A 12260-nucleotide genomic window follows, 5' to 3' on the forward strand; every position below is an offset into this window, starting at 1 on the left:
TTATAAAACATGAAATATAGAACCTTTAGGACATATAGATGAAAAACAAGTGGTAAGATACATCAAATATCTTAAATCATAGTAGAGTTCCATCCATATGAGTATAATAGAATATCATATTTTCGACTCTTGAGAATACAATAATACAATCATTACAAGTTCAATATAATAATGAGTTCATTATATAAGTATTGGGTATGGCTCATGCTTTATATTTTTTTGCTGACGACCTTCCCTCCAACGCACACAGGGATCCCACTTCTCGATGGGTTGGCAGGGTTGTGGGAGGGCCAGCCTAGCAGGGGTTGTAGGAGGTAGCACCCCCAGGCCTCTAGAGGCCTTATATCAGTTTGGATCTTGGGATTTCTTTTGTAGTTTGGGTTGGGTCCATTAACTATTGTGGCTTAAAGAAGCTCTTGGCTAGAGGAGGCAAAAAATGAACAGAAACTATCAGCGAGTTGGGAGACGGTTGGGGGGGGGGGGGGCTAGGTTGAGATCTCGACTTGTCTCGCTCGTATTGTGGGATTTTAAACTAGTGGGTGGACTGACTTAGTCGAGTTGTTTGAGATCTCGATCGAGTTATGGCATTTCAGAGGTCTTACCTAATATCTCATCTCTTTGTGAAGTCTCGAGATGAGATCCGGTGAGATCATGTACCATTGATACAACTCTTGAGGTTTTAGTTTCTTGGTTGTTTACGTATGTTCCAAAGAAGCAAAACAACATTGCTATTGCAAGGAAGGGTTTGTGATCAGTTTCATGTATGATAGAATGGCCTTTTAATTGCCTTTAAGTCGTCCTTTAATATTTCTACCTAAATAAAGAAGAAAAAAAATCAGTAAAATATAAAATCGGGATTGACCAATCAGAAACTAACTTTTGAATTGTTTTTTTTTTTTTTTTTTGGTAGAACTAACTTTTGAATTGTTGACCAAAAGCTGGTAAGACCCTGTCAAAGGAGACTTACGTAAAATAGAAGGAACAACCTGCGTGGAACAACTAAAACGTTAACCAAATAACAAGAAAAATTAAAAATTAAAAAAAGAAATTAATTATTACACTTGCTCTGCTTCCTCTCCGTATCTTCATCTTCGTCTTGGTCGCTGTCTCTAGAATTCCTTCTCTTTCTCCTTCGATCTAACCATGGATCATCTATGAAGACGAGAAGAAGGTAGGTAAATTAATGTCTCTAAGGAGGGTTTTTCGTCATCGGAAGGGTCTCAAGAGTTCCTCCGAGGATCTCAGAACCCTAAAAGCTGAAGGGATCAAATCGGGTGAACAATCGCAACAGCTCGAAGATGGCGATTGTGAAGCTAAGGAAGGAACCGAAGTGGTTCTAGATGAGGATTGCTGGTCCAAAATGCTTCCTGAGCTTCTTGGAGATATCATCCAGCGAGTCGAGGCGAGCGAAGATCGGTGGCCTGTCAGAAAAAGCGTTGTTGCCTGTGCTTGTGTATGCAAGAAGTGGAGAGATGTCACCAAAAGCATCGTTAGATCTCCTCTTCATTGTGGGAAAATCACTTTCCCTTTTTCTCTAAAACAGGTTTTGCCTTTTTCTTCTTTTCTTTCGTCATTCATTTCTTATTTGGTTCCTCCTTCGGGTTTGTTGGATCTAGTACATTCAGATCATAGCGCAACGGAAATGACCTTCTTGTCAATTGCATTTCCCGGTTGTTGTAGCTTGTTTTTCCCCTCTTGAAAACCTTCCTTACCGATCAGTATGTCATTGATTTTGTCTTAAACTTCATAAGGTCTGATACTAATTTGGGATAGAGTTTGATATGTCAGAGTGGATTTCCAGCGCTTGCATAATTTCTTCTTCTGATTGGTAGTTATTGGTTTTGGGGTTGATATCTAATTCATTTCTTGCTGAATGCAGCCGGGTCCCCGTGACTTTCCGCTGCAATGTTTTATCAAACGGAACAAGAAGACTTCAACTTTTTATCTTTATCTTGGTCTGACATCATGTAAGTAAAGCTAAAGCAGTACCTTTACGTGGTTTCAGCCTTTTCTGAACTTTCTTCTTTGGATCATTCAAACTGGCGCAGTATTTCAGTTTGCTTGAATTGACTAGCATCTCTGCACTGCTTTTGTTTGAATTGACTAACATCTCTGGATTTGACGTTACCATTACCATACATGAAAGTCACAGTTTCGACTTTACAATCCCTCTCAATTGACTTTTGTCCAAGCTAAGCTATGAGACATGAATATTATACTGGCTTCAGATCTTAATTGATCAGTCCAGTTAATAAAACTTATCTTGAAATCATCTGGACCCTATATGTGAGTCATTTATTTATAGAAGGAAACTTGGTTATGTTTCCTGTTCTCACAAGTCAATTTGAATTCTGAAGTGTTTCAGACACAGCTGGGAACAATGCGTATGGAAAACATGCCAGTAATTTAGAGGTTTTCATTTTATTTAAACCAGTCCCAACTTCAACTTATGCAATGTCACTGGTGAAGTTATTAGGATAGGTTATGGAATGATGTTTAGTATGAAAGTATAGTATTACATATGAAGCCTTTGGCGAGAAAGTTATATTCTGAAACTTGAAATGAGGAATTCTCAAGGTTTATTTATTTATTGTGCTTCTCTTTTTTCTTTTTTCTTTTTTACTGCATTAAATTAAGCATTCGTTGCTGTGATTGGGGGGGGGGGGATTTGATATGCTCCCAACTATTAAGTCTAAACTGGTCACCAATTGATGCCTGACAGCTAACATCACCTAGATTAAGTCTTGAAGTCATATTATCAAGGTGCTTGGTGATCAAAGTAGTTGAAGGTCGTTTGTTAGGACTGTTATAATTTGTTATTGATTAATGCCAAAAGCTAGAGTATCAATCACAACAGCTAGAGTTTGGTAAACTAGAGTATTTGCTATGGGGTAAATGGCACCTAGGTTATCTAACCTTTCGATATATTGTAGCTAGGTGATTCAGCCACCTTAAGGGGGTATTTTTTTCTTCTTCTTGGAATCAACTAGGGTTGACATGTGTATGGGTTGGGCCTTCGTTCCAAGGTTTACAATTTAATTGGCCAACTTATTGGGCCTATAACATGGTACACAAGCGGGGTACAAAAATAGCTATCTTAATTAGTTTAATTTTTTTGAAGGTCATGTCACCACTTAGAAGTCACATGACTTAAGTAGGATTAGTTAGGTCAATTCAAGTGTAGGGTTTTGAAGTGTTTTATTTTATAGTTTTGTTAGTTTTTAATTTAGTTAGTTCCATTCCAGTGAGAAACGATATTTCATTTAGGCTGATTAAAGCCTATTTATATTCCATTAATAGATGAACAGATTAATTTGAATTTTCATCATGCAATTGTGTGGCTGCTGCCTTCTTCTCTGTAAGAGGGTGTTGTCTAGTGTCTCATAGTCATGTTCAGATAGCTTTAGTGCTGGTGTTTGAAGCCCCAGTGCTGTTCCCTGGCAATTCACAGTCGAAGAGGAGATTTGGTGCTAGGTGTTTGAAACCATAGTTCCTATTTTTGACTCCTTCACTTGATCCAAGTGACAGTCACAATGTAGAAACCCTGGATTTGGATCTTACAAGTCCCTCTTGGGAAGGCCCAATTTTCAGATATTACATTTTTATCTGTCAGTTTTGGCTGATTTTCAGTGAGCACAATCCTTTCCCGCTCTCCTAGAATTTAATCCAAAACCAGCCCCAATTCCATCGTTAAACCTGGAAATCTGAAAACTTTAAACCTCACGACGCCTAGCCATAGTTCCCAAATTTCGAGTTGGTTCTGATTTGAGGTGCAGCAGCATTGGCCCTTGGTTCCTTATCAATCTAAGTTTGCATCATAAGGTACCTGACATTTCACATATTATGTTTAGGGTATCTAAAATGAATCATAGTCTTCAGATTTCTCTTCTTTTCTTTTCTTCTTCTTCTTCTTCCTCTAATCACCATCCTTGGTCGCCCTTCCTTCAACCTCACAGCCACCCACCCCTGTTACAAACTAAGTACCAAACTGAACGCAACTCCCCTAACCCTTGCTGTGACCCAACCCACACCACACTGCACCCTCTCTGTCTACCCTTCCTTTCTTCCTTCTTCAGTCCACCATTGCTACGATCTTTGCCCCACTTCAACCCCAAACTCCCACTCCTCTCTCGATCTGGCTACATAGCCTTTCTCCACCCCCATGATGCTAAACCTTAGTGCTGCTACACACCATACCTGTAATGACCTCAATTACCTGCCTTGCCCCATTTTAGAATTCAAGTTTTCATGGATGATGCTGGTAATGGATTGGGAACGTTTGCAGAAAAACAGAGGTTAGAATGCTGATACCGGCTTGTCTGTTCCCTCTTTCTCCCTTCCTCTTTTCTTGTAGCAGACAATCTCGATACATGGGCAGGGCAGGTTCAGTAGGGTTGTGGGTTTGCAGAAGTAGTGAGGTGTGGCAGAGTGAACTGAGAAGATGAGAAGTTGGGTAGTCACTGGGGTTGCAGCATTGGTGTTATAACTGAAATAAACAGAGATTAGGAAAAGGAAAACAAATGTGTAAATATGTTAGTAGAGGAAAAAAGAAGAAGATAATTTGACCAAGCCAGATTTAAAATGGTTATCTTTGATGTAAAATAAACCCAGGCACTCACATGCATGTGAACAGTGTTTCTCCTCTGGAAGTAACTAAGATGAAAACTACTATAACTGTTCTACTGGCATCTTCCTGAGGCGCACACCTTCTAGCAAGCACTCTCCTTGTGATAACCTTAGGTCCCCCTTTTGCCACCAAATTCTTCCTCTTGAGGTAACCATTGCCTCTGGGACATGCAACACTGTGGTCATCCTGACAGCTTTAATTTCCTGCTTCTCATCCTTTGATGTTTTATCTGTATGCCATCCTACATCAACATCCTCAAAAGGGCATGAACATGAAAAGACAGCAAGGCTCATTGGTGTTTTTCAATACCTCTCCCTTGAAGGACCGTATGTTGCATATTCTGTTAACAAACTATCTCAGTTGACGTAACCTTGTGATGCAGAATTGAAGACATATTTAAAAAGGAAGAAGCCTATTGGATCAGGTCCATCAAAAGGCTAAAGCTATCACCCAAATTAGCCTATGACTTTCATGGGCTAAGACGTTTTAGTGGGTTAAAGTTAGCCCGCATATTTTGATCTCCATGGTCTAGACCTAAGCCCAAGTCTAGTTCCTTAAAAATCAATAAAAGAGGATGTGCTTTGAAAATAAAAGAACTCATTGTCAAATGAGTTTTCCTTTATCAAGAGTTAGGTAGTAATTGAATTATTAATAGGTAGGTGGTGTTAACTAGTAGTTGGATGTTACCAATAATGTTTATGTCTCTTTAGAATGCTAGATAAAGAGACTTATTTAAGAGGTGAGACACAACTCATCTATGGAGAATCTTTATATTTGATCAACGTAGGTTGGTGTTCATCCAATCGATCCATCTTGCGGTGTGAAGCCCAGATGTTACATTGTTATTCTCAATTCCCTCATGTTGTCCCTTCAATTTCTTCATCATAGTTCTGCCCCTATTTTGAAGATCTATTCAACCGTATTGTTATGCTATTATCATTATAATACCACTCTAGTTTTAGCCTTCTTTCACATCTGAATTCTGTTTCATCTTAAGTCTATCAAATTTGAGATTGATTCCCTATGAAAGGTCCTATTTGCCTACTGTATTGATCAATCAAATGCAATACTACATTACCCTGAATCTAGTGCTAGGGGTAGTTTGGTAATTTCCCTGGATTATTAGGGTTGCCCAGGATTTCCAACAAAAGGGGAAGGATGTCTCAGAGATCGTAGGGTCTCCCAAGGCTTAGGTAGCCTTGCTGCAACAGAGAATCAAGTCTGAAAGTTGCCGTAATTTGAATTTCCAGATTTGAAATTCAAATTGGAACTCAGATTACGGTTAGGGTAGGTTTTGGCCAGGGTGGGGTTTGGGTCTGTCTGCTACTGCTTTGTAATTTAAAAGGAGGGTTTGATGTTTCAGTGGTTAAGAAGGTCAGGATGTTCTAATTTAGGGGTTTTCAGAGGCTTCAAAATCCTGCAGAACTGCAGTGAAGAAGACAAAGTGCATAAATTCCAATAACTCAGTTAACAGGACCTTTCTTAGGGATTAACTGCATATTACTATCACAGGGGTGGGGTGGCCTAAAGGAATTGGAAAGGGGGTCTAAAGGGGCTAGGGAGGTGGGTCTAACAGAGGGGGAGTGGTATTGCTATCACAGGAAGAAGAAGAAAAGAGGCTATGGTTGCAATGGGGAGGCGTAGGGCTTTACTTGGATGGCTTGGAGTAGATGGTTGCTGAAGTTTGAAGAGGAAGAACTTAATTGCAGAAGTCACCCCTAGGGATCCCCGACTTCTCTCAAGTTTATTTTCTCAACTCATAATTTTCAGTCATCAAAGCTGAAATTTACATTGCATGAATAGGCTGTTTATTAGGGGTTTCAATATCTGCATCCTATCAAATTTCGGACGGATTAGGATAATGTCCTATCGAATTTCGGACGGATTTAGTCGGATTCGGATGGTAATTGGATAATTATTTTCTTGAATGGATTCTTCTAAATGGGAATGAATACAAATTGAATACAAGTTTTCGTCTACCTGGTAACGTCTTTACCACTTTATTTGTGAGGGTTAGGTTTGAAATTTAAGAATTTAGCAACTTTGGTAGTATTAAGTAGAAAATCAAGAAAAATATTCACATAACTCAAGTTAAAAACAAATCCAAATAAGTAACTTAATCAGATAATTTTATTGGACGGATAATAACCGGTTAGAAAGGGGTATACCATATCCGCATCCTATTAGTAATTGGACGGATTTAGATACCCCTAAACGGATGCTGCTTCGAATTCAGTAGCGGATTTCGGTTATCAATTTACAGCCCTGCTATTTATACTCTTAGAAAAAGACACTGACTTGGGTTGGGAATCCCTAATGGATAAACCAACACACTTTAAAAGGGAATCTAATTTCTACAAGATCTAAACCCTTAGATGGGAATCACACTTTTAGGTTAACTTAATAGCACATGCTAATTAAGGTAACTTAGGACTCAAGCAACAACTTAAAATCAAACTGGAACTCTCCTAACAGATAATAACTATTTTGGATAAGAAAACTTATCTCACACTAACTTCTACTCAAACTAAAATTCTTAATTAACTCTCAAACTGGGACTCGAAATAACAAAAGAAAAATATAAAAGACTATAAAAAAAAAAACTGAATTTATCGCAGCTAATTATGACTTGATCCAGGGGTGGAAAATGACCTGATTGCCCGTGTTGGTTCAGCCCCCAGGCTTGCTTCAGAATTTGAGTGTGTTTGGGCCCTCTTTCGGCCCTTCTTGGCTGGTTACATCGTCAGTTCATGCATAAGCCTTTGGAATCTAACTGGCAGCGACCAAAGGCTTCTTCAGGTCTATCAATGACACTCTATATCTTTGGTTATTGCTCAAACGGCAACCTACTGTGAACCTCAATGCTTACATGGATGCTGACTGGGACAGGAATTTTGATTTCTATACTTCTACTATGCCTACATTGTCTATCTTGGTAAGCAACCTGTGTCTTGGAGCTTGCAGAAACAAGCTTTTGCTCAATCCGCCACTGAGGCTGAATGCAAGATGTTGCTGCCACCATTCTGAGCTGATGTGAGTCAAGTTCCTTCTCAATGAACTGTGTGTCGCTTCTCTACTCCCACCTGTCATTTTCAAAGATGATATTGATGCAGTATGTGTGATAATCTAGTTTTCCAATCCCACATGAATGACGTTGCCATTTATTACCACCTTTTTCATGATCAAATTTCTCACAGCCTGTACAGGTTTTTTATTTCCACACTCGATCGAGTGGTTGATGTTCTAACCAATCCTCACGTTCTGCAGTCACATCTCTCTTTTAACTCCTGCATTGGTGTTTATTACCTAGGAACAATCATCTTGCTGGGGCATAATGGTGATACGCATTTCACCCATATCAATCATTGGAACTGATCTCTTAAAGGGTATTACTTGTATCCTTGAAACTATTGGAAACAACTGTACATTACCTAAAGGATCAGATTCAAAACCCAAGCCCTAGGCTGTGTATTCTCTACACTTTAGGTAGTCAACTGTAAATTTAGCAATTTACCTTTTGAGCTTTGCTTGTGATATATATATATATATATATATATATATATATATAAATATATATAATGCATCAATGGAAAACATCACTTGAATTCAATTAATCAATATTCTCTATAAATATACATTTAGCGTGTGTGCTTGTACGTGTCTATCTGTGTCTAAAGGAGGTGGATGTAGAAACATATTATTACTTTTAACCATAATTTGGTTCTTCCTTTTTCCTTTTCTTTAAATATCTAATAAGAACTGTTGTACCGTGTTGTCGTAGTTTTTTTCCTTTTTAACTGTGGGTTTTGAGTCATCCAATGTGGCAGATTATAGAATGTCTATGACTTCTATGAAACTTTCAAAGGGGTTTTTATTTTTTTTTTGGACAGAAATTTAGGGACAAGAAATGCATTTCTTTTACTCTTCTAGTCTTTTGAGATTGAAGCTATAGTTGTCATGGAATTTGGATGCCTTGCTCGCCAAGTTGGTTTCTCCTTGTATTTTAACCTTGTCCAATGCCTTGACGCACTTTGCACCTTGACAGCTATGGTTGAGACTGAAATAGTTCTTGGAACATTGCAAGGAAACACTTCACTTTGTTTTGGGAGACCGTTTCCTCATGCTCTTCTTCTACACAATTTCCAAATAAGCTGTTTATATTTTGTGGTTGATTGCTTTTAGGTTTTCTAATCTGAATCTTGATATCTTGCTTCCTGTGTTTAATATTGCAGCTTTGATGGATAAAGGGAAGTTTCTTCTTGCAGCACGTAGATTTAGGCATGGTGCTCACACCGAATATATAATCTCTCTTGATGCTGATGACTTGTCCCAAGGAAGTAATGCTTATGTTGGGAAGCTGAGGTAAATTGTGTTAACTAATTTTGTTATTTCATTTGTTGTAGTTCCGTTATCTTGAATGTGTAACCCCTACTTAATGTTAAATAGCATCACACTAGAGAAGAAATTATATTCTTCTTGATTGTTTGAAGCTAATATTTATATATATTGTGTATATCTATAATTAATGTTTAAGAGAGAGGTTCTGCTATGCTGCAGTTTTATTCCTTGGAGGAGGGGTAATTAGTAAATATGGTTTTGGTTTTTTGGAATGGGGGTTACGTGTATTTATTTTGTTAGTTCATCTTTTGGAGAGATACAAGCGTAATGTATGTTAAAATATGTTATTGGTTACAAGAATGCAATATTATGTAGGTTGTCAAATTTGTTGGTATGACCTACGCTTGGTAGTAGCCTTCTGGTCGGGCACTTATTTCACAATTAAGCCGTGTATAGATCCTGTCATGAGGGATGGGGTGTGGAGCCTGCTCGAGTAATGCATCCACCAGGGTCCTTACCTGGGTCGGCCCCAGAATTGGTAGTTACAGGCATAGAGGATTTATTGCTACAGAATGTGAGCCAAATTGGAGTGGAGTGGGGTGGGGTGGGAGTATGGTTTGGACATTGGCCAGAATTAGCTGATCTGATTAATCCAATGTTTGAGACCCTAGCATCTGCCCTCTGTTCTCTTGGGTGATCTCTCCAATGACTGGAAAGGAGCTGCTCCTTCAGCAAATTTTTTTTTTGGTAAAGCTCCTTCAGCAATTCGAAAATTAGGGAATAATTTTCACTTTTTTCCAAAGTTGAATATAATCATTGATTCTTCATCCTTGGCACAAATTCTTGATACCTGAGTACGAATGTGCTATTCTTCTTTCCACTTAGGCAATGACTTATTTATTCCTTTTGAAGGTAATATCCATAGACCATGATTTTTAAATTCTGATGGGGCAGGGGCTTACCTTGTTTATTTTATTACTTTTGCACTTTAGGTTACATCTGTCACTCTGCTTTGCACAGGTTGCTCTGTTAATGTAGTGGTTTTTGGTGTTGGTTGTTGAATGTCTGTCCTTTTAAAAAAAAAAAAATTATTTATTTATATAATTTGGTAATATGCATGTGCAAGTGAATGTATATTTCAAGAAAAAGAATGTGAGATTATGGATCATGCTTCATAACCTCAATGAACTTCTACAACCTCACATTCAACCCCTCAACCCCCCCCCCCCCCCCAAAAAAAAAAAAAAAAAAAAAACAAAAAAATGGTTTGCTAGATCTGTACTTTTTTCTTTCCTAGATCTCCCCCAAAAAAAAGAAGACAAAAAAATGGTTTGCTAGATCTGTACTTTTTTCTTTCATAGATCTTCATTTATGTTCCTGCTGAAGGCTGAGGTTAATTTGCAGATCAGATTTCCTTGGCACCAAATTCACACTATATGACAGCCAACCACCATATACTGGTGCAAAGCCATCAAATAATAGAGCAAGTCGTAGATTTGCAAGTAAGCAAATCAGTCCCCAGGTTCCAGCCGGCAACTTTGAAATCGGGCAGGTCTCGTATAAATTCAACCTTTTGAAGTCCAGAGGGCCTAGGAGGATGCTCTCCACATTGCAGTGCCCATGGGTGAAAGAACATTCCCATGAAGTGTCCGAGAAGAACTCTGAGGTGCAAAGCCCAGCTGCTGCTGCTTCTGGGTCAATGATTCTAAGGAACAAGGCTCCAAGATGGCATGAGCACTTGCAATGTTGGTGCCTGAATTTCCATGGCCGGGTCACAGTTGCTTCTGTAAAGAATTTTCAGTTGGTTGCAGCTGTGGATCCCAGTCAGCCAGAAGGGAAAGGGGATGAGGACACTGTACTCTTACAGTTTGGGAAGGTTGGGGATGATGTGTTCACGATGGACTACAGGCAGCCCTTGTCTGCCTTTCAGGCTTTTGCCATCTGTCTCACCAGCTTCGGTACAAAACTTGCCTGCGAGTAGTTCTGTGTATGTTATTACTTTCTGTATTCAAGTGTTGTGTGTTGATCTAATGGAAGTCTTCGGATGTTTAAATGTTTGGTGTCATATTTCTGTTGTAGTTCTATATTATAAGAGCAATTCGGTCCACAATTTCCTTTGCTCAACAATTTTGTTGGACAAAATTACTTTCTGGAGAGTTTATGCAACGAAGGGATCATATATGCTTGAATCATATAAACAAATTTGGCAGAGTTATTAATCCATCGATTCAAGTAGAAATCTATGACCCTCCTTTGGGAGTGCAATTTCTCCTCCTCTGTGAGTGTATGTTCTTTCCCTGTGAGAGCCATTTTTTCTTCCAATGCAATCTACATAGCTGAAATACCTAGAATGGCTTCTGGACGTGGTAGAGGGAGGGGAAGAGGCCCAGGCCAGCGACCCACATCTCCACCAGATAACGATGACTACTCTGAACTTATACTATCAGATGATGAAGGAATTGATGCCCTGGATGATTTAGAAGAAATAGCACAAGAAGGAAATAGTAACACTCTAGTGGGATGGGTGTTAACAGGGAAACCTTACAGACGGCAAGCAATTTTTGAAGCTCTTCCCAAAGCATGGAATCTCTTAAAATCCCGGAGATTACACAGATGAAGGGAGATCAATATAAATTTCACTTTGAACATAAACAAGATATGTTCAATGTTATTGAAGAATCACCTTGGAGTGTCGGCGGTAACGTTCTCATGTTGGAACCATGGAGAGAGGACATACTGTGGGTGTTCACGCACATCAACTTTTGGTGCCAGTCCCATGATATCTCGAATGATTTACTGAATATGGAATTTGGATTTCAACTTGCTGCTTGATTGGAGAACCAGGCAGTGGAATGATCATACAGGGTACACAGTTTGGGGGGAGAATATGCTATTTCCGTTGCAGAGTTACCATCAACCTCAGGAAACCACTGAGATCAACAATTCCTGCAAGACGACGATCAGGTTTAGTGGATAAAATTATGGTTAAATGGGAATGACTTCCGATGTACTGCTATGGATGTGGGATTTTAGGGCATGAAGAGGAACGATGCCCAAACCTCTTTGCTGTTGAACATCAAAGAAGAAGAACCAGCAGGGTAGGTTCTTACCTACGTGCAACTCCACCAGACAGGAGGTTGACCGAAAATGAAGTTTCTCTCCATTATGCCTACTTGGAATATTTCCAGTGATGAAACTCGAAGAACACACCTAGAAAATTCTCTGGCAGCGGCAGAGGCGAAGAAAACATGACCCCGACCACCTCTAACAAGGAGTCCTTGGTGCCAGTCGTACA

The 12260-nt window shown here is 39.1% G+C and overlaps 1 protein-coding gene across 1 annotated transcript; it reads left to right on the plus strand.

The window, feature by feature from the left end:
* The first annotated feature begins 1007 nt into the window (after nucleotides 1–1007).
* Nucleotides 1008–11210, plus strand: TLP7 (tubby like protein 7). The gene is made up of 4 exons (XM_089168229.1): nucleotides 1008–1543; nucleotides 1880–1967; nucleotides 8860–8989; nucleotides 10370–11210. Exons 1-4 carry the CDS (start codon nucleotides 1184–1186, stop codon nucleotides 10944–10946), a joined length of 1155 nt encoding a protein of 384 aa, XP_089024355.1. The 5' UTR covers nucleotides 1008–1183; the 3' UTR covers nucleotides 10947–11210.
* The last annotated feature ends 1050 nt before the right edge of the window (nucleotides 11211–12260 follow it).

This window comes from Hakea prostrata, chromosome 9, assembly GCF_041222555.1.
Source record: "Hakea prostrata isolate BN-2017 chromosome 9, UWA_Hpros_2, whole genome shotgun sequence".
NCBI lineage: Eukaryota > Viridiplantae > Streptophyta > Magnoliopsida > Proteales > Proteaceae > Hakea > Hakea prostrata.

Excerpts from the sequence above, each read along its gene's own strand:
- TLP7 (XM_089168229.1), top strand. The coding sequence starts at position 1,184 with ATGTCTCTAAGGAGGGTTTTTCGTCATCGGAAGGGTCTCAAGAGTTCC. Across the intron at positions 1,544-1,879 it reads TCCCTTTTTCTCTAAAACAG|CCGGGTCCCCGTGACTTTCC; the intron begins GTTTTGCCTTTT and ends TGCTGAATGCAG. Across the intron at positions 1,968-8,859 it reads TTATCTTGGTCTGACATCAT|CTTTGATGGATAAAGGGAAG; the intron begins GTAAGTAAAGCT and ends TTAATATTGCAG.